The 22,154-nt window shown below is 44.8% G+C and overlaps 2 protein-coding genes across 9 annotated transcripts in view; one reads left to right on the top strand and one right to left on the bottom strand.

Annotated features, from left to right (window-relative positions):
• The window catches only part of GART (phosphoribosylglycinamide formyltransferase, phosphoribosylglycinamide synthetase, phosphoribosylaminoimidazole synthetase), a 42,308-nt gene extending 32,742 nt beyond the window's left edge, over positions 1-9,566 (bottom strand). Inside the window, exons 1-2 of one of the 6 annotated variants that reach the window (XM_054060612.1) lie at positions 9,434-9,511; positions 3,962-3,996 (exon numbers count right to left, since the gene is read on the bottom strand). The gene's annotated coding sequence lies outside the window, so the exon portion shown is untranslated. The other 5 variants (XM_054060617.1, XM_054060633.1, XM_054060625.1 and 2 more) reach the window with 5 other exon arrangements.
• Positions 9,567-14,623: 5,057 nt separating this feature from the next.
• Positions 14,624-22,154, top strand: part of SON (SON DNA and RNA binding protein) — a 42,555-nt gene continuing 35,024 nt past the window's right edge. For 2 of the 3 annotated variants that reach the window (XM_054064742.1, XM_054064763.1), the window contains exons 1-2: positions 14,624-14,736; positions 16,232-16,398. In XM_054064742.1, coding sequence (XP_053920717.1) covers positions 14,639-14,736; positions 16,232-16,398 — 265 coding nt within the window. In that variant the 5' untranslated portion in view covers positions 14,624-14,638. Of the gene's footprint in view, positions 14,737-15,331; positions 15,500-16,231; positions 16,399-22,154 lie in introns of those variants that run through there. The other variant, XM_054064752.1, reaches the window with a different exon arrangement.

Raw genomic sequence — 22,154 nt, 5'->3', positions numbered from 1 at the left:
ATCCAAGCCTGCAAAGTACAAAGCCCTTTGGATGGTACGAACACAGTATTACAGTGTTAGGAAGCTGAATGCGACCACTCAAGAGATTTTAAAGGTAATATCTGAAAGAGCTCTAAATATTTCATGAAGAGGAAAAGCCAAGAGCTATGAGTCAGGGAAATTAACTTCCAGCTCTAGCTTTCCTTAGGAGAGAACAACCACAAGGCAAGCAACAGAGAAGGGTCAGGTGCCATTAGTAAAGGAGGTCGCTCTGGCAAGGTACTGCAGGACATCCACTCCTCTCTCTGCTGTTCTGCTGAGTTTTAGTAAAACACATTAATGCTCTCTTGGCCCTCAGAGAGCGAGTATATGAGTTAAGGCTGTAATCTGATTGTAATTTTAAACTGTCCAAAATCTTTTTCAGCAGTTTGGAAACAAAATCGTCACAAAAATGAAACTAACTCTCAGTTTCATCCTCCCCTATGTGTGTGTGTGTACACATAACATACCCATACTGGATTAATGTCAATATTACAGTTTTTCTTTGAGCAGCTTTGAAAGTTACCCTTTGCTTTTCAAGATCCGTTTACTTCTATGAGTATACTCTATATATTTATTGATGTACATCACCTCAGAATCACCATCCTAACAATGATGCCCCACAACTAGCAAGGGAATAGAAGAGTTCACTTACACTATAAAAAAAAATACTGGAATTCAGAAAATAGTACATAAATGAATAAAATAAGTAGATATTTTATAGAAGAAGTACATATTCATTTATTTGTAGCTCCGTGAAAAGCAAAGGTAAGCCTCCTAAGCTATTCACAGAATAAGCTGTTAAGAGTCACATCAATCCAACCATATATAAATTACATACACGAATGATGCCACTGCACTGGTTAAAGTGAGGTTTTATTCACTGAAATCAAACAGTCCCTGAAGAAACTATTCAGGGGAGCAGAAAGCGAGCAGCTACAAATCAGCAGGTAGTCCTAAGCCCAAGTGCAGCATGCACTACTTGCAAAAAATAATCATCTAAAGGCTTTGAATTGTAACACATGCAAAATAAAAATCAAACCTATAAAAAAGGCTATATAAAGCATTTGAACTAATGAGAATAAAGAAGATTATTTTCATGTGGAAAATGGTATGGTTTGCTTACAGGACTTTGCATGACGAGCGACAAGGCCTGACGTGTCTCTCTGTGGTACCAACCCAGTCCCATTTATCCGAGAGGGAGGAACACAGCCCAGATAAGAGTTTTAGTCAAAGGGAACAACATGTCTTACTGCCGTAATCCTGGCACACGTAACATGCAACCCTTGGTCGTTCCCTGTGCCTCTTCCATTAAGCAGCTGGTCATTGACCTGTGCTTGCCAATGCCTGCAGCGTCTCCCAAGGTAGCCTCAAAGAAACCCCCCTGACATGGGAAGCACCTGAAATGAATGCAAGTGACAGCTCCACTCCTGAGAGCTGTCTGAAAATCCTCTGTTGCCCCCTCCTTTGCAGGAGGATAAGAGAGGACAATGCTCATCCTAAACAGAAAAAAAAAAGAACAGAAAAAACGAAAAAACACCCACAGATTTCTAATGGAAAGGCAAAAAGACACGACAGAAAGCAGATTTTCAGCCAACTGATGAGACAGGGGCATTGCCTTTCCTCCCAGTCAGCTGCTACAGCTCTTCTTGACTATAGCTGCTTGGACAACTCTGACCTGGAAAAACTCGAATTTCCCGATGACCTGGGCTATGCAGGAAATGGTTTCTGCTCTGAAGGCACTCTGCAATGCGTATGGTGAGCCCAATTTTTTAAGCCAAGTCCTTCGTAATACACTTTAGACTGGAACAGACTGGACGTGTTTTAGAAGGTAATTCTACGCCATTTGCTAATGTGTTTTAATCCATTAATGAAGGAAAGATTCGTTCATGCTGTGATACCTTTAGGCAAAACATCCAGTCAGATTAAAAGCAAAATAAACATTAATAAAGGGATAAAACACATAAAACTAACACTGAGTTGTTCAGTCTGAACTGAACACTCTGGACTGAAAGTTTAATTATAGTTTCAGGCTGGGAAAATCAATAGCTTTCTAAATAACAGTGACAAAATATACATGTTGCAAAGTAGCAGAGATATTTTAATTACAAAACTCCAGGATTACTCGCAATAAAAAAAAAAAAAACCATCAGGGTAAAAATCGTCAGTTATGCTGTACATATTTGGGACACCAAGTTATGCTAAACTTCTTTTACATTACAATTCAAGCAAAAAGATAAGATAAAAGAATAAGGACCTGGTTACAATGAAAGGATTAATTAGATAAAGAGAGTAACCTAGAACAAAGACAGTAACATAGGACAAAGAATACAGTACAAAAGAATGAAAAATTATCCTGCAGCAGGCAGCGCTCTTCCATGCTAAAGTTAAACCAAGCAAGCACGTTTCCAGCGCTGTCCACAGACAGCTGTAATTAAATAATGATTTTAAGGCTAATTTTATCAATAATAAGTTGATCTATACACATTACAGCATTGTCTTACGAGTACCTGAGAACTGAGTGCAGAGACTCAAAACTGAACAGAGAACATACTTACTCTAGCCTACACGCTGCTAGTCTGAGTATAGTACTCAAGGGTTCAGATGCACAAAGAGAAAGGAGATAAGCAGCCTCCAGTTAAAATGTAGTACCCGTGTCCCAATATAACCACCCCGATGACGACACTGTGCAGACAGCAAATGAATGGGAAAGTCCAGCCATTCCAGCTGGGAAGAGGGGCCAGAAAATTGCACACAAATTTAAGGAGCAAAAACTGCAGAGCAGAAGCAGAACATCCTGTTGTTTCTAAACTGGCAAAATAAATTCCGTCCCACTCCAGGTATTATTTTGCAGTTAAAACTGTTCCCTAATCAGATTATGAACATTCTCTTTTTGGCTAGAAATGAGGCCACGCATAGTCCTGTGCATATTGACAGAATGAAAGAATAAGGTGCATGATGCACATTCATGCTCCACTAAGCCTACCACTTAAAAATAGTAGAACGACAGGCTTGAAGACCCAGCGACACTGTTGCCGGCTAAAGTAACTCACCGTGCTGGCAAATCACCTAAATAATCACTTCCTTTTTTTCTCCAGAAATAACATATTCTAACACTACTGCCAGCTGAAGAAAAGTTATAACATAGAGCATAAAGTTTTACACTGAAGCAGGCAAATAGAACAATCTATATATTGTAAGTTGTAATAAAATTTAACAATTTTATAACAAAACGTGAGTAAAAGATCAGTTTCAGCCATTTCTTTTGAAACTCAAGTGTTATTTGTGCATCCCACAAGTGGTATCCTAGCAACTTTTGTTTAGGGATGCAGCTTGAGAAGAACTTTTGGTGGCAATCCCAGTTTAGGACACTCAAATCTAGCAGCTGCATCCTTTCTTTTTCACACTGACATAGAAAGATTCTGTGTTGGCCCTCTGCTGCCTAATGGTATCTTGTATTAAACATGAAAATTCCAATAAGTGACATTTCTTTTTATTTTCTCAGTAATCCAGGAGCCAAAAATTTGTTCCTGAAAGGCCCAAAACGATTCACACTTTAGGGGATTACCACAAACACCGGGGTTTCTTTTGAAGGTATATGTAAAATCCTTAAACTCCAAAAAGATTCCAAAACACAGTAGGTAATTACCTTAAGTGACCATTGTCTGCTGTCCTAAAGAAGGAAGATATGTTTGTTTAAAAGATGTTTTAAAATAAAGACAGGTGGCATTTGAGGCAAGGGTCTATTACTAGGTCCTTATAGGAAATAAGAACAGGAAAGCAGAAACAAGCTAATCACTCCATGCATCCCAAAGGAGAGGATATGAGGACAGAGTGAAGACAAGTCGATTTCCAAAGCCTGTCCCTGAGGTTGCTAGTGGTAGATCAGCAGGGACAAAGATCAGCCTAGAGACCTTTATCCTTCACGAAAGGCAGGGCTCACCGAGGAGCTGGGCGACTCTTCCAGTAGGTCAGGGCCTGTGAAGCAGAGAAAATTAGGTGAGGAAGGCAAACCCAACAGTGTCTGACGGCATTCTCCATCCCAGCTCTTCCACAGGGCATGGTGAGACTTCAAATACAGGAAGGAGAGAGATGAGGTTGCTAAGTTAGTTGCTGCCTCTTCCCTGTTAACAGGGAAGGGAGAGGAGGCACTGACTCTTCCTCAAACTGATCCTGTGTACAGACTTGGGGGTGAAACTGTGCTCTTTGGTTGCATGTATGAAGATGACTCTATAAGAAAATGTAAAATTTCTTTCCAAGTTTCAGTTTCATATCAGAAGTGTGTGGTGCAAGGTACCCAAATATTTTATCTCAACTAGGTGGAGTCTCATAACAAACCATTGCCTTGTCACCACACCCCTAACTAATGCAGTAAAAAGGTGCAATTAAAATAAGATCTATGCAGCAGGGCACAAACAGCAAAGGGCATGACTGGTGGCAGCTCACTGCTTCAGACAGTGGCTTTTTTTTTAAGCCAGTGCTCTTGGCTTCCTAGGTGGAGCATGTTTTGTTTTGGTGAACCAGCTACCACCAAACCTTGAAAACCTGCCTGCAAAAGCTTTTCACAAAACCAAGCAGTTTTAAAAGATACTTTTTACTGTCTTAGTTTCAACAAAATCTGGGCCAAGGGTGGAATGACAATGATAACACTTATGTACATTTAAAATGTTGCACTGGGCTGCACCCCCAGTGCTTCAGCCCTTCACTAAAAGGTACTTGCTCCAGAGGTATTTAAAAGACGTGTAGATATGGTGTTAGAGTCACGGTTTAGTGGTGAACTTGGCACTGCTAGGTTTCCCGTCAGACTTGCAGGTCTTTTTCAACATAAACGATTCTGTGATTCTATAAGCAGGTTTGCACTTTGCTGCCAAAATTTACACATGCATTAAGGCTGGACCCATTCATACACTTTGCTGTCACTGAAAGGGGATGTCATTAACACAGATGTGCTTTCCTCCTCCTCATACCAGCTCCAGCGCTCACCTGAGCATAGTCAATTCACTGAAATCTTATAAAACCAGCCTGAGCAAAATAAAAATGCAGTTCAAAACAGATTTCTGTAATCTGAACTGGCTTACAGCGCCTTCAGCCAAGTTGTGTAGACAGTAACAGTGAATGGATGGGACAACAGAGCTGAGCAAAAGAACTTGAGGGCAAAATCTGCCTTTGAGGCAGCAGCAATCTACTCTTATCACTGCACGTGTAATGTTTAACATTAGCTGCAGCCTGTTTAAAAGCTGCAATACCTTAGCTTCCCCACACTGGGACTCTGGAAATCTGATGCAGGCATTTGTTTCTACACAAAAGACATGGTCCTTGCCCAGAGCATCTTAACTCCTACCTTTCCTAGAACTTAGGCTACAAAACATCCCAGCAGTGACAGCACTTACCCCAAACACAAAGAACCCAAGCCCAGCATCACCCAGAAGGTTCAAACCCACATCCCCTAGTCCCTGGAGAAGAGTCTTCTAGTCCTTAAAGAAGAGTTTTTATCACTTGGCTTTGGACTAAAGGAGAAGGTTCATTCTTCCTCTGGACGCTAGGTAGGAAACGGAGAAGAAATGAAGACTCACAGGGAACAGCAAGAACAGAAAACTGGGAAAGCTATGCAATTCAGCTGCCACCCCTCCAAGAGTAGTATTGGTTTCTAGCCTTAGGAGCCAGGATCATTTACACAGTTTTTTTTCATAGGCCTGTAATGGGATAAAACACTGAAAGAACTGCTTGGAGAAGCCAAAACCTAGGATTTCCTCCTCCTAGCTTCAACAGCTGCAGTGTGGCTGCTGCTATATTCCCTCCCGGGACCCTGCCATCCTTTACTCAGCTTCATGGTCCTAAATGGCATCAGGCTGAACCCTGCTCTTCTGCCTTCTGAATTAACACTGATCAGCAGGTTGAGTAATTTCTTAAGAGTCCGCTGCATGTTATGAGTGCACAGAGACCTTGGTATATACAAGGTGATCTCCGAGATGGCCTTCTCAGTGAACCTCTGCCAACTGCTGGACCCTGTTCAAGCTTGGAGCCCAATCTGAGCCTGAAATGTGCAAGCTGCAGGTTCACTGACTGCTGTTTCACAATTGGCTCATGCTGCCCTTTGCCAGTACAGCTTCCCATTGGTCCCACCAACTTCTCCACCTCCAGTCTCTCCTTCCCTCTCTTACCCCATGTGTGCCAAGGGTGTGCAGTCACTTGGATCAGGCAGCCAATAAAGCTGGAAAGCTAACATTACAACAGCAACCAACCCAGTGAAGCAAAAACATATGTGTGTGTATATATATATACACATATATATATGAAAACCTTTCCATCAGTTTAATGAGCTAAACTACATCACTGAGGGATGATGCGATCACCACAGAGAGTACAAGGGAAGCAGCACAAGGCAGCAGCCAGAGCAGGTGAAAAGAGCTCAGTTTTGCTGCAGCAGGCTGCTTATCAGCCCAGCTGTCCCATGCACCGCACCCTCACACCATCTTGATTGATCAAGAAACCTGAACTTAGCTGGTGGCAAACATAATATACCTTCTCACCCAACTGCTCATCCCCACCTCTTGCCCTAACCTGTTTATGGTCACAGGGTGAGTCAGAGCAGAGAATCAAATGAGGGCTGGGGAGAGGAAGAGATCCATGACTCTCCACATTTTTTTTCCTATGTGGATCAGTTTCCAGAGGGAATTCACAGCACTAATTGTGCAGGCATCTCTGCTGGTGTAATACAAGGTGCAGAAACAAACACACATGGCACCTAAACTGGCAAAATGGCCAAAACATGATGACAGAATCACAAATTTAGGCTAGGGCAGCATTAAGCTCATCCTGAAGGAAAACAGCATGGCCTCTTAATTTCTTTAGCTTTCAATACCGTAAAGAGTTGCTTAAGGAGTTCAGAGGCCTCCAGAATTAGGTGGTAATTATGGTTTTTAGTTATAGCTTTGGGTTTAAATAAGCTTCTTTTGCTCATGTATTTTATTTAGGACTAATTCCTGGCTCTGTCCAAACCCTATAGTGTAGTGTATCAGACACCTTTATAAAACAAAAAAAAAAAAAAAGAAAAGTCATTATTATCCATGTTTCACCCCTGTGGAAACCTCCAGCATCACATGGAATGCCTGAACCAGAGCTGAGACAAAACATGTCTTTCATAAACTGAACTGCATATTCGCAAGGCAGGTGTCTTGCCTCTTGTTGTGGTTCTCTGAATGGATGGATTGTGCATTTTCTAGCCAAAATGCTACTTCAAGTTTCACCGCTAAAAATAAATGGACGTTAGAAGTTTTATCACCTTCGCCAAAGTACTAAATTTTGATACATTAAACTCTATGAGGGAATCTGGAAGCGCTCAGTGTTCCTCACCATCAAAGCCTCAGCAGAAGCTACTAGCTGAAAAGCAGAATGAATGGGAGGGAGGGGATAAAAATGCCCTTTCTGTGTTACAGTTGCAGTTACACATACAACATAGTGAAATAAGTACCAAGTCTGCTCATTAATTTCAAGTATCCCATGGATGGATTTAAAAAAGTAAAACCAAAGTGGACCAGTGTTAAAGTTGGTAAGCCCCCAACTCTGCAAACAGCAGGGAAAGAATCAAAGTGAGTCAAAGTCCAAACCAAGTGAGGTTAGAAGTTTAATCTTTACTTTAGAGCAAATATTTCACCACTTTTTCTCAAAGCCAAACAGAGCAAAAGAAAAAACCCCAACCCACAGAAATAAAAGCCACATGCATTTTACAATTCTTTAAAGCCCCATACCTTTAAAAATGCCACACATCAAGCTCCCCAGAAGTAATTCTGGGCAGGAGACATGTGGTTACAATAAATCATAGAATCATAGAATAGCTTGCTTGGAAAAGACCTTTGAGAGCATCGAGTCCAACCATACCTGTCCACTACTAAACCGATAGCCCCGAGCACCTCATCTCCCCATCTTTAAACAACTCCAGGTATGGTGACCCAACCACCTCCCTGGGTAGCCTCTGCCAGTGCTTGACAACACTTTCAGTGAAGAAATTTTTCTTAATATCCAACCTGAACCTCTGTGGAGCAACTTATGGCCATTCTCTTTTGTTACTTGGGAGAACAGACCAACACCCAAGTCTCCGCAACCTCCTTTCAGGCAGTTGTAGGCAGTGATGAGGTCTCCCCTCAGCCTCCTTTTTCCCAGGCTAAACAACCCCAGCCTCCTCAGCCATTCCTCATAGGACTTGTGATCCAGTCACTTCTCCAGCTCCATTCCCTTCTCTGTATGTGCTCCGGGCCCTCTATGTCCTTCTTGTAGTGAGGGGCCCAAAACTAAATACGGGATTCAGTGCTGAGCACAGGGGCACCATCCCCACCCTGGTCCTGCTGGCCACGCCGTTTCTGACCCAAGCCAAGATGCCACTGGCCCCCTTGGCCACCTGGGCCACTGCTGGCTCATGCTCAGCTGCTGTCACCGACATCCCCAGGTCCTTCTCTACCCAGCAGCTTCCCAGCTGCTCTTCCCAAAGCCTGTAGCGCTGCACGGGGTTGTTGTGTCCCAATTGCAGGACTCGGCACTTGGCCTTGTTGAACCCCATCCCACTGGTCTCAGCTCATCGATCCAGCCTGTTCAGGTCCCTCTGCAGAGCCTCCCTACCCTGAAGCAGATCAATACTTCCTCCCAGGTTAGTGTCATCCATGAACTTACAAAGGGTACATCAATCCCTTTGATACCAAAAATGCCAGCAAATAAACTCTCCAAGACTCATTTGGAGTTTTAGACAGCAGCATCATTTTTACGCAGGGCTGGGCAACACAAGGGATTCGTCTCCATCCATCCTGTGCAGCCAGACAGGAGCTGGGACAGGATGGATTTCCCTCGCATGTGCACAGGGATCAACTCCCTCAGAAACCTTATGCCTATTCTATTACTTTCCAAGAACTGATTTTAATGTTATTACAAACTTCATAGCAGCCAAATCCGTTGCTGATTTGGAGCTGGCTCCAGCTCTGCCTGACCCCGCACTGGAGATGGGAAAGGCTGCAAACAGAGGGGATTGCAGCAGACACAGCTGCTCAGCACAGATCACACTGAGCACATGGGGTGATCGTCTCCAAAGAGTGAACAGGGTCTGAAGAAACACTGCCTGGAAGAAAACATGGTCAGAGGGACATTCTGTCTGACTTTCAAAGAACAGTTACTTGGATGAAACTTTAGCTTAAATCAAAATCTTCCGCTTTTGCAATGGTAACAGCTTCCTGTATCACTTCATGCTGATTATCGATAAGGACACGGCACAGCGCTGGGCCAGACCCACGCCAGGACGCTCCCGGGCCCCTCAGTGCCCGCTGTTCCCGCATCACTGCCGGCGGTGCCGCGGAGCACGTGGAGCCCCCCCCGCCCGCGGGCGGCGGCACCGGGAACCCAGCGGCCCGTCCAACCTCCCCGCAAAACTTACTTTCTTTCAGCAGGAATTTAAGGAGCGGGAAGGCATCCTCCACCCCCGCCGCCACCGACAGAAAAACTACAGTACCCGGAGGGCACCGCGCGGCGGGAGGAGGGGGGAGGGGAAGGGGAGTTGGGGATGCGCTCATTGGCTTTGGCACGTTAACTCCTTAAGCCTAGAAACATCAAGAAGGCTGGGGAGGGACTTTTTAGAAAGGCGTGGAGTGATAGGACAACGGGGGACGGCTTTAAATGGGTAGGAGAAAGGCTTAGATCAGATATTGGGAAGAATTTCTCCCCCATGAGGGTGGTGAGGCACTGGCACAGGTTGTCCGGGGAAGCTGTGGCTGCCCCATCCCTGGAGGTGTTCAAGGCCAGGTTGGATGGGGCCTTGGGCAGCCTGATCCGGTGGGAGGTGTTCCTGCCATGGGCAGGGGGTTGGAACTGGATGGGCTTTAAGGTACCTTCTGTGAAAAGGACAAAGGCAATCATATTTTTATTTTACAATTCAGTGCTGAATCGGATGCCCTTCTAAAAAAAAAAAAAAAGCATCCCATCTTACAAAAGTAGTGGGTAGATACACTAGTTTTAGACAAAGAAACATGTAAATTCTCAAAGAATATGCATTCTTTTTTAAATTATCCAACCATGCCTGGAGACTCCCTTCAGATGATCTCCTGACCTAGAACAGGAGATCTTACAAGACCTTACTAGATCTTCCTGATCTTACAAGACAACTAAACGTATCGATAAATTCTCACAGCCCTAAGACAGGTTATCTCTTGACCTAAACAAGCTACATCTCACAAGGCAGATTTATATGATGAGATAATTAAACAGACAAACCAGCTGCAGCAAAACTTATCAATTAATTCTCACAATTCCAACCCTAACCTGTGATTCTACAGCGTGCTGAGCTGGGTGCTTGAGCCAGCTGAGAAACCTCGCCTTTATCCAGGTTATTGGTTTTGCTTTATCTGGGAAGCAGACTGTCGCTGCAGAGGGTAAAGGTGATGGTTTATTAAGTTGGCTGGATAGGACTGTGCAAGGATTGTGTTTCTGTGTCCTCCCAGTGGGATTGTTCCTATGTGACTTTAAGTGCCAGGTAGGAGCAGCTCCTTTCTTTGTACCACACTGAAGTTTCTACTTTGTGAAATGGAGAGCGTTGGGCGACGTTTGGTCCAATTTAGTACAATTGTGCAACAGTACAGTTAACCCCAAATCTGATCCATAGTTTTGTTCCCCTCCTCCAAGAGATAGAATATGAAAACCTCACTGTTCTTTGCAAATTAGATTATGAAATACAGGTTTAATAAATATTGTTTGCATATTATAAGCACACCTTTGACTCTTGCTTTAAACAGGAATGGTCACATGAATGAACACTCTTTAAGTAGTGTTAAGGATTGCGGCAGAATTGTATTAGTAAAGTCCTATAATACTACGTTTATAAATTGAACGCTAAATGTATTGGCAACCAACACTGAGTTTGACATGATGAAAATAAAATATTTAATTTAATTAATCTGAAAGCTACCTAACACCTAACTGAACAAAGGTGTTCAGCTAAAAGATTGTGGGGTTTTGTGGCAAACAGAGATCGGAGGGGAGAGCATGAATAGTTATTTTCCTATTTTCCTACAGGGCTGTGGATTCTCGTTGCTATGATTAGTGATTTTTACAGTTATTACTTTGTCCACGTTCATTTTTAGGAAACCAGAGAGAAATACACAGCATGTACTAAAATCCTTCCCTAGCTTTTTTTATACCTTTCTTCATGATTTTCCTTATGTAACTAGAGATCTACAGTGGTAGGGATATCTGTATAGTTAAGCTACTTTGAATTAATTAACTGTGGTTGAAAAAGGTCCCTTTCCTCTAGGTCAGTGTGGATTGTCTTTGGTTCGCATCAGAGGTGTGATCCCTGCCTGGAACAGTTTTTCTGTCCAAAGCCCCTACCATAGGTTAACTTATGCCAGTCTAATATGCTCTTCTCTGGAGTACAGATGGTTTTGCTTGGAAGGGGTTAGTTTGAATTCTATCATGCTGAAAGCCTTTGCAGCTTTGCTGTTACAGCAACCTACTGGTAACCTTATGCCTCTGTGGAATATCAGCACTTGTCTCTGGGTAAAAGTGTGCCTGGTCTAGACATGGTCACTTGCATCAGGGGAATCTAAGTATGTCTGAAATTGTTCAAGTGAAACAGCTTTAATCTTTAGCTCATGGAATACCAGAAACTAGATACAGTATTCTACTATATTCTACTGTAAGATCTAAAATTTATCAGTGCTGGCATGGCATGAAGGGCACAGATTATTTGTGAATGGGCCTTTTAAATAAATATGACTGCTTTCTACAATAAATATAATAAATTGACTGTGACATAAAGTTAATGAAATGATCCAGGTATCAAATCCATTATTTCTCCGAAGTTAGTATTAAGGCAGACCACTTCCCTGCAATGCAGAATCACAGAACCATTTAGATTGGAAGAGACCTTTAAAATCATGTCCAACTATAAACCTAATACTGCCAAGTCCACCACTAAACCATGTCCCTAAGTGCCACATCTACACCTTTTAAATATCTCCAGTGGTAGGGACTCAACCACTTCCCTGAGCAGCCTGTGCCAGTGCTTGACAACCCTTTTGGTAAAGGAATTTTTCCTAGTACTCAGTCAAAACAAGGCTGCTTGTAAGGAGTTTTGCAAGCAATCATCAAAACCGCACTGAACTTCAGGCTGATGTTGCAAATAAAGACACCAGCATCAATTAAGCACTTATACCTAGATTTAGAGGTATTTTACATTTATTTCGGGTCAACTAACTCCCCTAAGTTACTACTACATGACACCAGAAGAAAGTATGTGTGGGAAGAGTCTTCAAGATGTAGGGTTATTCAGTTTTACAGGATGAAGAGTGACAAAATCATATTTGTACGCATGTATGTTTCAGAGTTGGATTTGAGGCAGCATGAGGGGGATTCCCCAAGCAGCTGCACTGGTGACAAATGGATTTGTGGTGCATTCCAAAAGAAGGAAGGCACCAAGACGTGGAGAAGACACAGCTCTGCAGGTGGGCTCTCACTGAGGTGTCACTTATTTATTGATGGTGGCCGTGGTGTTTCCCTTTGCCCTCTTGATAACAAAAATGCTAGCAAATAAACTCTCTAAGACTCGTTTTGGAGTTTTAGAAAGCAGGCATCCTTTATCAGCCCTGGGCAACACAAGGGAGCGATCTCCACCAATTGTGTGCAGCGAGACAAGAGCTAGGACAGAATTTATTTCCCACTCACATGCATATGTGTAAATTTTCCCAGAAACCTTGTGTATATTCTGTTACTTTCTAAGGATTAATTCTAATCATAGAATCACTAGGTTGGAAAAGACCTTTGAGAGCATCAAGTCCAACCATACCTGTCCACTACTAAACCATATTCCCAAGCACCTCTTCTCCCAGCCTTTAAATACCTCCAGGGATGGTGACCCAACCACCTTCCTGGGTAGCCTCTACCAGTGCTTGGCAACACTTTCAGTGAAGAAATTTCTCCTGATGTCCAATCTGAACCCCCCCTGGTGTAAGTTGAGGCCATAATGTTATTACGAACTTCACAACAGTCAAATCTCTTCCTAATTTGGAGCTTCGGAGTCATCTCTGACCCAGCAGTTGAGATGAGAAAGGCTGCAAGCAGAGGTGATTGCAGCAGACACATCCGTTCAGCACAGATCACACTGCACACAAGGTGTTATAATCTTAAAAGAATGGAATGTCTGGAAAAACACTCTTTGGAAGGAAACATGCTATAAAAAAGGACACTATCAGAGGGACATTCTGCCTAACATTCAAAAAACACTGTGACTTGGGTGAAAACTTAACTCTGCTTTAGCTTAGATGAAAAATATCCCACTTTTTGTAACAGTAGCTGCTCCTTGTATTATAACAATATTCCAGAAGCATTTGGACAATCCCCTCATGGTGTGAAGGCTGGGGTTGCCCTGAGCAGGGACAGGAGTTGAACTCCACGATGCTTGTGAGATCCCTTCCAACCCAGGTCGTTCTTGAAGGAAGGAATAAATCATTAAGAATAAGAAGAATATTGATAAGAACTAAATCTTGGCCAGCTTGCAGTAAGAAAGAAGGTGATTATAACAGGAGTTTAGCTTGTTCACTAGTTGAAACACGGACAGTCCCTGAGCAGGAACAAAGGACAGACCTGAGCTCACCAAGAGGACACAAGGGAGTAGGAGATAAGATAAAGAGCATCAGAGGATTCTGGAGACACAGAGGAACTGTAATGTACATTTGAGAGTGGGTCATAAGATATGATAATGAGTTCTATGTATGTTTAACCAATATTTCCCAAATACGTTAGCAGTGTTTCTGAGAATCTATATGAATATGTATGTTTAGCCAGTATAAAAGTCTTGTGACCAGACTCAATGGACACACATATATTAGGTGAAATGATTCTCTGTATCCCCGACATCGTGTTATGTATTAAAGCAATACCTGCTTAATAATCAAATTGCCATTGATTATTGAGTTTGGCCTTTTTCACAGCATCATTCTGATTGTCTGATCCGAATTTGTACAGGCTGTCAGTACTAAGGTGGGACCTAGGGAGGAGAAAGCAAGCTAAGAAGTGGTTAAGGTCTTTGTTCACAAAGGCTTGTAGTGATAAGGAGGAATGGATATAAACCGGAGAGGGGCAGATTTAGACTAGACGTAAGGAGGAATTTCTTCCAAATGAAGGTGGTGAAACACTGGCACAGGTTGCCCAGGGAAGCTGTGGTGCCCAATCCCTGAAGGTGTTCCAGGCCAGGTTGGATGGGACCCTGAGCAGCCTGGTCTGGTGGGAGGTGTCCCTGCCCATGGCAGGGGGTTGGAACTGGATGGGCTTTAAGTCCCCTTCCAACAAACCATTCTATGATTCTACATAGATAAGCGTACGCATCACTAAGGCGCAGAAAAGGGTGCGCAGACCGTCCTGGAGCAGTGGCTGCCCCCCAGCCCACCGCTCCCTTTGTTCCTTTCCCCCTGCGGGCACAGGCAGGGGGAGCCGCTCGGCCGGGCAAGGGAAGCGATCGAGGCCGCCAGGGCCACCCTCGGGGCGGCGCCGCCGCTGGAGGCGGAGGGGGGGGGTGGTTTGGAGACAGAGCGAGCGCGAGCGAGCGCGAGGCCTCCTCCCCCCTCTCTCCCTCTCTCTTCCATGGAGACCAATGGCAGCGCAGCCGCCCGCCCCCGCCGGCCTCGCGCGCGCCGGCACGCGCGGCCCCGCGCCTCTGCCGACCATGGCCCAGCCGGAGCCCCCGGCCAGGTGAGAGCTCCGGGCGCGCGAGGGAGGGGAGGGGAGAGTGGAGGAGCCCACGCGCGCGCACACGCGCGAGCCCCCCCCAACCCAGGGCACCATCGCGTGGGACGGGGCCGCAGCGACCGGTAGCTACTGTGGTACCCCCCCCTCCCTCCTCCCCCCGATCTCCTAGCCTTTCAGTGTACGGGGTGCGAGATGGGTCGAGAATGTGTGTGTTCACGGCATTTAAACGGGTTCATCCTGGCATGGCGGGGATGTCCCGGTCGCAGTCACGGAGTATTGGGGGGGGGGGAAGGAAATGCGGGGGAGGGCGGCGGGCGCGCGCGGGGCTGGGAAGCGTGAGCGCGCGGGGCGCGCGCGACAACATGGCGGCGTGTGTGTGGAGGTGGGGCAGAAACGCGAACTGCGAGACACGAGACACCATCCCACCCCCCCATTCCCGGAAGTGCTGTCGCTCTGTGGGTTCTACCGAGTGCTAGAGCGTCCTTCCAGGGGGCCCCGCCCCCTTGGCTGCGTAACCCGCGAGAGCGCAGCCAATAGCGGGAGGGCGCGGACGTTCGGTGCTGCGGTGCATTGTGGGGTAGTGGAGGCCGCGCGCCTCCGGCAGGAAGGAGAGAGGCGTTGGCGAAGGGGGGGGAAGCGCAGCGCGGAGAGGCCCCGGCGCGGCGGCCGCTGTCATGGCCGCTAACATCGAGCAGATATTCCGATCCTTTGTGGTTAGCAAAATGCGGGAGATCCAGGAAGAGCAGGAACAGCAGCAGCACGGCGGGTAACGAGGCTGCCCGGCGCGGCGGGGCCTACTGCGACGGGGGGGTGGGGGAAACACCCGAGACTCGCACCGGCACCGGGCCTCGCACTGATCCTTTCGGCCTATGCACAGCGGGGCCTGGCGATTCGCAGCCTTGCGAACGCCTTAAGCGAAAACTCGGCCGGGATGGGAGACGGATTGGGGCAAATAGGGGCGGGGGGGGGAGGGGGGGGGGGAGGGGCGAAAGTGTGCGTTTTGTCCTGGCAACCGAAATTTTGGTGTCGGTCTCTTGTGTCCGGGCGAGAAGGGATGGGGTGAGGGTCTGCGTGATTTGACTTGCTGATCTTGCTACGTTTAAGCTCCCCCATTTTTTTTTTGTGGGTTATTTTTGTATTTGTTTCCCCCCCGGCTTTCTTATGCAAAGCGAGTAAATTCTGCTGAGGAAGAATGAGTGGTGGGTGCTTATCTTGTACAGGCTCCCCTCATAAGTTCTTACGTTAAGCATGGGCAACGTGGCACGTTTGGGAGCCTGTTTTCCTCTCTTGTGCCTACTACCCAGTTGTCACAGTGTGCTTTGTTGTGAATAGGTGAAAGTTAATCAAAAGGTAGATGTTTCACTAAAAGCATGGCTTCTTTAGGAAGCTAAAATCCTGTTTTGAAGGGTTGAGTATAATAAATGCTTATGAATTTTAAGAAAAAAGGTCCAAAAAGGCTCAAAATCGCTTGTATTATGTTGATATTTTTTTTGGTTAGTGGAAAGGTAGAAGGCCAGCCCAATGGTGACACAATCCCAGCTGAGCAAGCCAACCCTTCAGATGACACTGTTGCTGGTGCTGGGAGTCGTCAGAATGATCAGATAGTGCAGAAAATAGAGGAAGTGCTCTCTGGAGCCCTTGATACAGAGCTGCAGTGCAAATCAGGTAAATGAAAATACATTTGGCAAATATGTTCTTGTGTGAAGAAGATTGTCATATGGGTTAAAATTGAATTAGTTTTACCGGGGTGGAAAAGTACTTTCAATACTGCTCCTTTCAGTGTTTCATCCGACAAGTTGTATGTTTCTTGTAATGTTTGCTAACTGTTTTTTGTCTGCTGCGATTTACAACCATGGATGGACACAGAAAGTATGTAGTTTAAAAATTTATATTTGTTATTATATGAAAGCATTGTTTAGTGTGAAAAAAAGTTTTTTTTTTCTGTCCATTACAGTAATGCTCAAATATAAGTAAAATCCTTGTATTTATACAGTTGTGATTTATTTCGTTCTATACCTACTTCAGGATCTCAATGGGCAGTTCTAACTAACAGAGCTAGTATTGATGGAGTGGAACATAATTTGTCATTTTGTTTTAGATTGATTTGCAAGATGATTTCTAAAAATAAGTCATTAGAAGTCATAACTGTATGGTTAAGTGTTCTGTCAGTGTGAGATGCTTTTGTTGTTTTCAAATGAGTAATGCGCTTATCTTTAAAATGTGGATGCTCAGATTGCAGTCTCCTGAAGTCTAAAATTTTCATTATGCAATCTCATAATTTCAATAAACTAATGGATTTATTATGCCGGAAAGTTGCATAATGGTATCCCTTCTCATGGGACTAGTTTTTCCTGTAAAATTTCTGAATTCTGAGAGTTAGTGAGGTAAAGACTTAAATTATTGTGTTTCTCATTTTTTGGAGTTGAAACATAGGTGATTGTGAACTGCTTGGTAAGTATAGTCCCAGAGTCATTTGTTTTTTTGCTCTTTTTAAGAGGCAATGTAGAAAATTTGGGGATTCTTTTGCAGGGGTTTGGCATTATTTTTCCTTTGTTTTATGCACAGTGGCTTGCTTACCTGGAGCTTTTTTGATAGTTTTGTACTTATGCTGTACAGGTGGCTGTCATGATTTAACCCCAGCCAGCAACTAAGCACCACACAAACGCTTGCTCACTCCATCTCCTTGGTGGGGTGGGGAAGGAGAATTGTGGAAAATGGTAAAACTTCTGGATTGAGATAAAGGCTGTTTAAGTAAATTGAGAGCCACACACACAAGCAATGCAAACCAAGGAATTAGTTCACTGCTTTTCAGCGTCAGACAGGTATTGAGCCATCTCCAGGAAAGCAGGGCTCCATCACATGATATTAGTTACTCAGGAAGACAAAATGCCATCCAAACATCCAAACTCTGAATCCAAACATCCCCCTCTTTCTTCTTCTTCCCCCAGCTTTACATGCAGAGCATGATGCCAAATGGTATGGAATGTCCCTTTGGTCGGTTGGGTCCAGCTGTGTCCACTCTAAGACTTCTTTTGTGCCCCAAGCCTACTTGCTTGTGGAGTGGTGTGAGGAGCAGAAAAGGCCTTGACTCTGTGTGAGCCCTCTCCAGCAGCAGCTGAAACATCCTTGAATTATCAACCCTGTTTCCAGCACAAATCCAAACATAGCCCCATACTAGCGGTGGTGGAGGAAATGAACACTGTTACAGCTAAAAGCAGCACATCCTCCACCCCTTATTCCATACCATTTACGTCATGCTTGAGTCCTACACTATCCCATACACCCTCATTACCCACCACCCTTTCCTATCCTTTTATGTAAAACACAGATATCGTTCTCCTAGGCTATGGACCACCCCTGTAAAATGTCCACAAAATGTCCATTGAGTTCATTTAGTCCGTGACTTTGGGCTCCATGTGTTGGGAGGGTCACTCGGGACAGGGGAGCTGGCGTGTTGCATGGAGTTAGTGGGCACCAAAGCCAATTCAGGTCAGGTCACTGCTGCACTTGCACTGCTGCTTGGAAGGCTCGTTCTTCGTTGGCTCATGTGGTTACTCCTGTATTTAATTCCCATAACATGCAGCTGAAATCATGTGTTACAACAATTTAGAAGTATTGCTTTACAGTCTCCACCTCAGTCCCTTTGAGTCAGGCTACAGGGTTTAACATTTCAGTGAAGTCCTTCCCTTGCCCCTGCTCCGGCTTAGACTTATCCACAGGCAGCAGTCCCTTAGAGCTCTCCCTGCTCCAAGTGGAGCCTTATCTAGGAGCTTCCGTCTCTCCAGGGTTTTACCTGCTGCAGCATAGGCTTATCCACGTCACTTCGAGGTGCACCTGTTCCAGCCTGGCCTTCTCCATGGACCACATTGCCATTGGAGATAGACCCGCTCCAGTGTGGCCTTACCCACAGCTGTGGTCCCTTCAGGATTAAACCTGCTCCAACATGGCCTTACCCATGGCTGCAGTCCCTCCAGGGGCGTACCTGCTCTGTCAAGGGCTTATCCGTGGCCACACGCTTTGAGGTGCTCCAGCATAACCTCATGCATAGGTGTATCTGATGCAGCTTGGACTTCTCTTTGAGCCCCAGTCCTTTCAGAGGGATTACTGCTGTGGCACAGCTACGGCCACAGGTACTCTTGGGTATCCCACTCCCGTGTGGATCATCCACAGGTCACAGTCCCTTTTACTTGGGTTCATGCTGGACTTCCAGCCTGTCCAGTAGAGCAGCACAGAAAGAGCAGCGGTGGCCTGGCCATCTGCCAGCCCAGGCGCATCGCCATTGCCGTTATCAGAACGTTCCCAGGCACAGCAGAGTAAGCGGATAAGCCTTACAGCGAGCAGCAAAAGCAAAAAGCAGCCACTAACAGGCGCTAGGCTCTAAGGTACAGTATTGCCTCACTGTACTGCGCTCCCCATGGCAAGGGTAGAAGCCTGCTGGTTGGTATCTAAAGAGCAACAATGGCTGTAAATTCAGTCTAGCACATTCCAATCAGATCTGTTGTTATCTCTAACCCTTTGAGCTCCACGTTGGGTGCCAAAAAGGTCTCTTATGGTTTAACCCCAGATCGCAAGAAAGCACCATGCAGCTGCTTGCTTGCTCCCTGCCTGCCCAGTGGGATTGAGGAGGGGAATCAGAAAAAAGGTAAAACTTGTGAGTTGAGATAAAGACAGTTTAATAAGTAAAGTGAAAGGTGTGCCCATAAGCAGTGCAAAACAAGGAATCTATTTACTACTTGCCATTGGCAGGTGGGTGTTCGTCCATCTCCAGGAAAGCAGGGCTCCGTCACGCATGGTGGTTACATGTGAAGACAAAATGGCATAACTTCAAACATCCCCCCTTCCTTCTTCTTCCCCCAGTTGTATATGCAGAGCATGATGACATATGGTATGGAATTTCCTTTTGATCAGTTGTATGTTTCCATCAGAAATCCAAACATAACCCCATACTAGCTGCAGTGAAGGAAATTAACTCTGTCCTAGTAAAAAACAGCATAGCTGTACTTAAGGCTGGCATCTTATTTTTAATTATTATTCTTGTTCTTCTGTTGTGGAAGAATGAGGCAAGCTAACAAGATAATAAATACTTGAGACTGTTAACCTGGAAGTTAATAACCTTAATCTATGATAAACATTCCCACTGTTCATATTTGGAAAGAAGGTAACGTTACTGTTGGGCAACAGAGGTTGTCCGAAAATGCTGTGTAGAAAAAAGTTATTTGACTCTTCTTCATTGTCCTCTTTCAATGCATTCATAAAAACGGTGGAAACAGTTATTTTCTAAGCTGTTTGTTCTGTGAAAATGTTTATGCTTAAAATATCCACTTTTTTTGTGGAATATTAAGTTATGGTCATTTAATAATATCGCAATTCCCAGCAGTTTTTGAATGATTTTGCATTGTTTACTCAAAAGAGTATACTTTGTTACCACAGCCAGATTAGCATCAGAGAATCTATATTGCTGCACTGGCCGCTATAAATATAGTCATGAAAGATAACATGCAAGCAAACTTGAATATATAGCTCATATTTAACAGAAATTATAGTAAGTTGCCATTATTTGAAATGCATTGCTCATGAAAACACAGCACTAGATCCAATGAAGGGTTTCAAGACCCTAAATCAATTAAATTCAGAGGGAAATGAGGTGTAGAAATAAAAGAAGGTGATTGAAACCTTAGTCATCCTTTTTTCTTCCCCTCTTGGCCATTGCTTGTCCCTATAGTCAACTGAATTTATTAGTTAGTTTCCTTTTTGAAGCAAAAGCTCATTCAGATACTTCCAGGTTTGCAGTTGGTTGTGGCAACTGCAGTCCAATCTAAATAACTGCAACACCTGCAGTTCCTGCGACACCTTAAGGCTTGTTTGGTTTTGAAGAGGTAGATACTGTTTCCCGAAATCTGTTTGAAGAACTTAGCATGTGGAGAACTTAGTAAATGTGTTTAGATAATTTCTAACAGATTAGCAGTATTGGCCTCACCCACAAGTTAAAGCATAGTAGGGGATAATGGGCTGGCCACCTTTTATACAGTAAGTGTACCATTACTTAGATAATTTTCCTGAGAAATAGGGATTCATGTTTCACTTCCATGTGCAACTTGATGTAATTAGAAAGCACATCTCCAGCCTCCTGGAAGAATGCACTGCCCATTTGGTTATAGGTGGAAGTATATTCAGCTGCTTCTTGGAAAGAGTCATCTTCCCACTGGAACTGGGTTGCTGACCAGACAGATTTGATTAACTTTTTGAAAGAAGAATTCATTTTAGTTACAGTAACTCCTGAGAGGAAGGGTAAGAAGGATGAGAAAGGGGAGTGTGTAGTAGTTGCATGGGTCCTAGTTTTGCCTGGGATAGAGTTAATTTTCTTCCCAGTAGCTGCTGTGTTTTGCATTTAGTATGAGCATAAAATTGATAAACCATAGAATCATTTAGTGGGAAAAGGCCTTTGAGAGAATTGATCCCAGCTGTACCTGTACACTATTAAGCCATATCCCTGAGCAGCTCATCTCCCTGTCTTTTAAACATCTCCAGCGGTGGTGGCTCAACCACCTTCCTAGCACAGCCTCTGCCAGTGCCTGAGAACCCTTTTGGTGAAGAAATTTTCCAAATGTCCAGTCTGAACCTTCCCTGGTGCAACTTGCAGCCATTTCCTCTCATCCTATCACTTGGGCAAAAAGAACAGCACCCACCTTGCTACAACCTCCTTTCAGGGAGTTGTAGGCAATGGTGAGGTCTCCCCTCAGCCTGCTTTTCTCCAGGCTGAACACCCCCAGTTCCCTCAGCTGTTCCTCATAATGCTTGTTCTCCAGCCCCTTCTCCCGCTCTGTCCCCTTCTCTGGACATGCTCCAGACCATCGGTGTCCTTGTACTCTTGGGCCCAACACTGAGCACAGGGGCACCATCACTTCCCTGGTCCTGCTGGCCACACTGTTTCTGACCCAAGCCAGGATGCCACTGATCCCCTTGGCCACCTGGGCACATTGCTGGTTTATATTCAGCTGGCTGCCAACCAGCACCCCAAGGTCTTCTCTGCCCAGCAGCTTTCCAGCCACTCTTCTCCAAGCCTGTAGCGCTGCACAGGGTTGTTGTGTCCCAAGTGGGACTCAGCACTTGGCCTTGAACTTTATACATACTGTTTCAGTTGTTCCCAGGTAATGCTTATGCTTGTCTGGGCTAGAGTTAATTTTCTTCTGAGCAGCCACTCTGTTTTAGAATTAGTATGAAAAAGATGTTGATCCTGCAGCGATGGTTTTAGTTATTGCTAAGAAAACAATTTATTCATTTTCCCGTGCTCTGCTTCTGAGCAGGTTTACAAGAAGCTGGGAGAAAGCATAGGTAGGCAGATGACGCAGGCTGGCGAAAAAGATGTTCAATACTCGATAAGATCATGTTTGGTATATAAAGGGGAAGTTGACCAGGGGCCA

Source organism: Cuculus canorus, chromosome 1 (genome assembly GCF_017976375.1).
Source record: "Cuculus canorus isolate bCucCan1 chromosome 1, bCucCan1.pri, whole genome shotgun sequence".
NCBI classification, from domain to species: Eukaryota; Metazoa; Chordata; class Aves; order Cuculiformes; family Cuculidae; genus Cuculus; species Cuculus canorus.
This window is presented reverse-complemented; position numbering and strand designations above follow the sequence as displayed.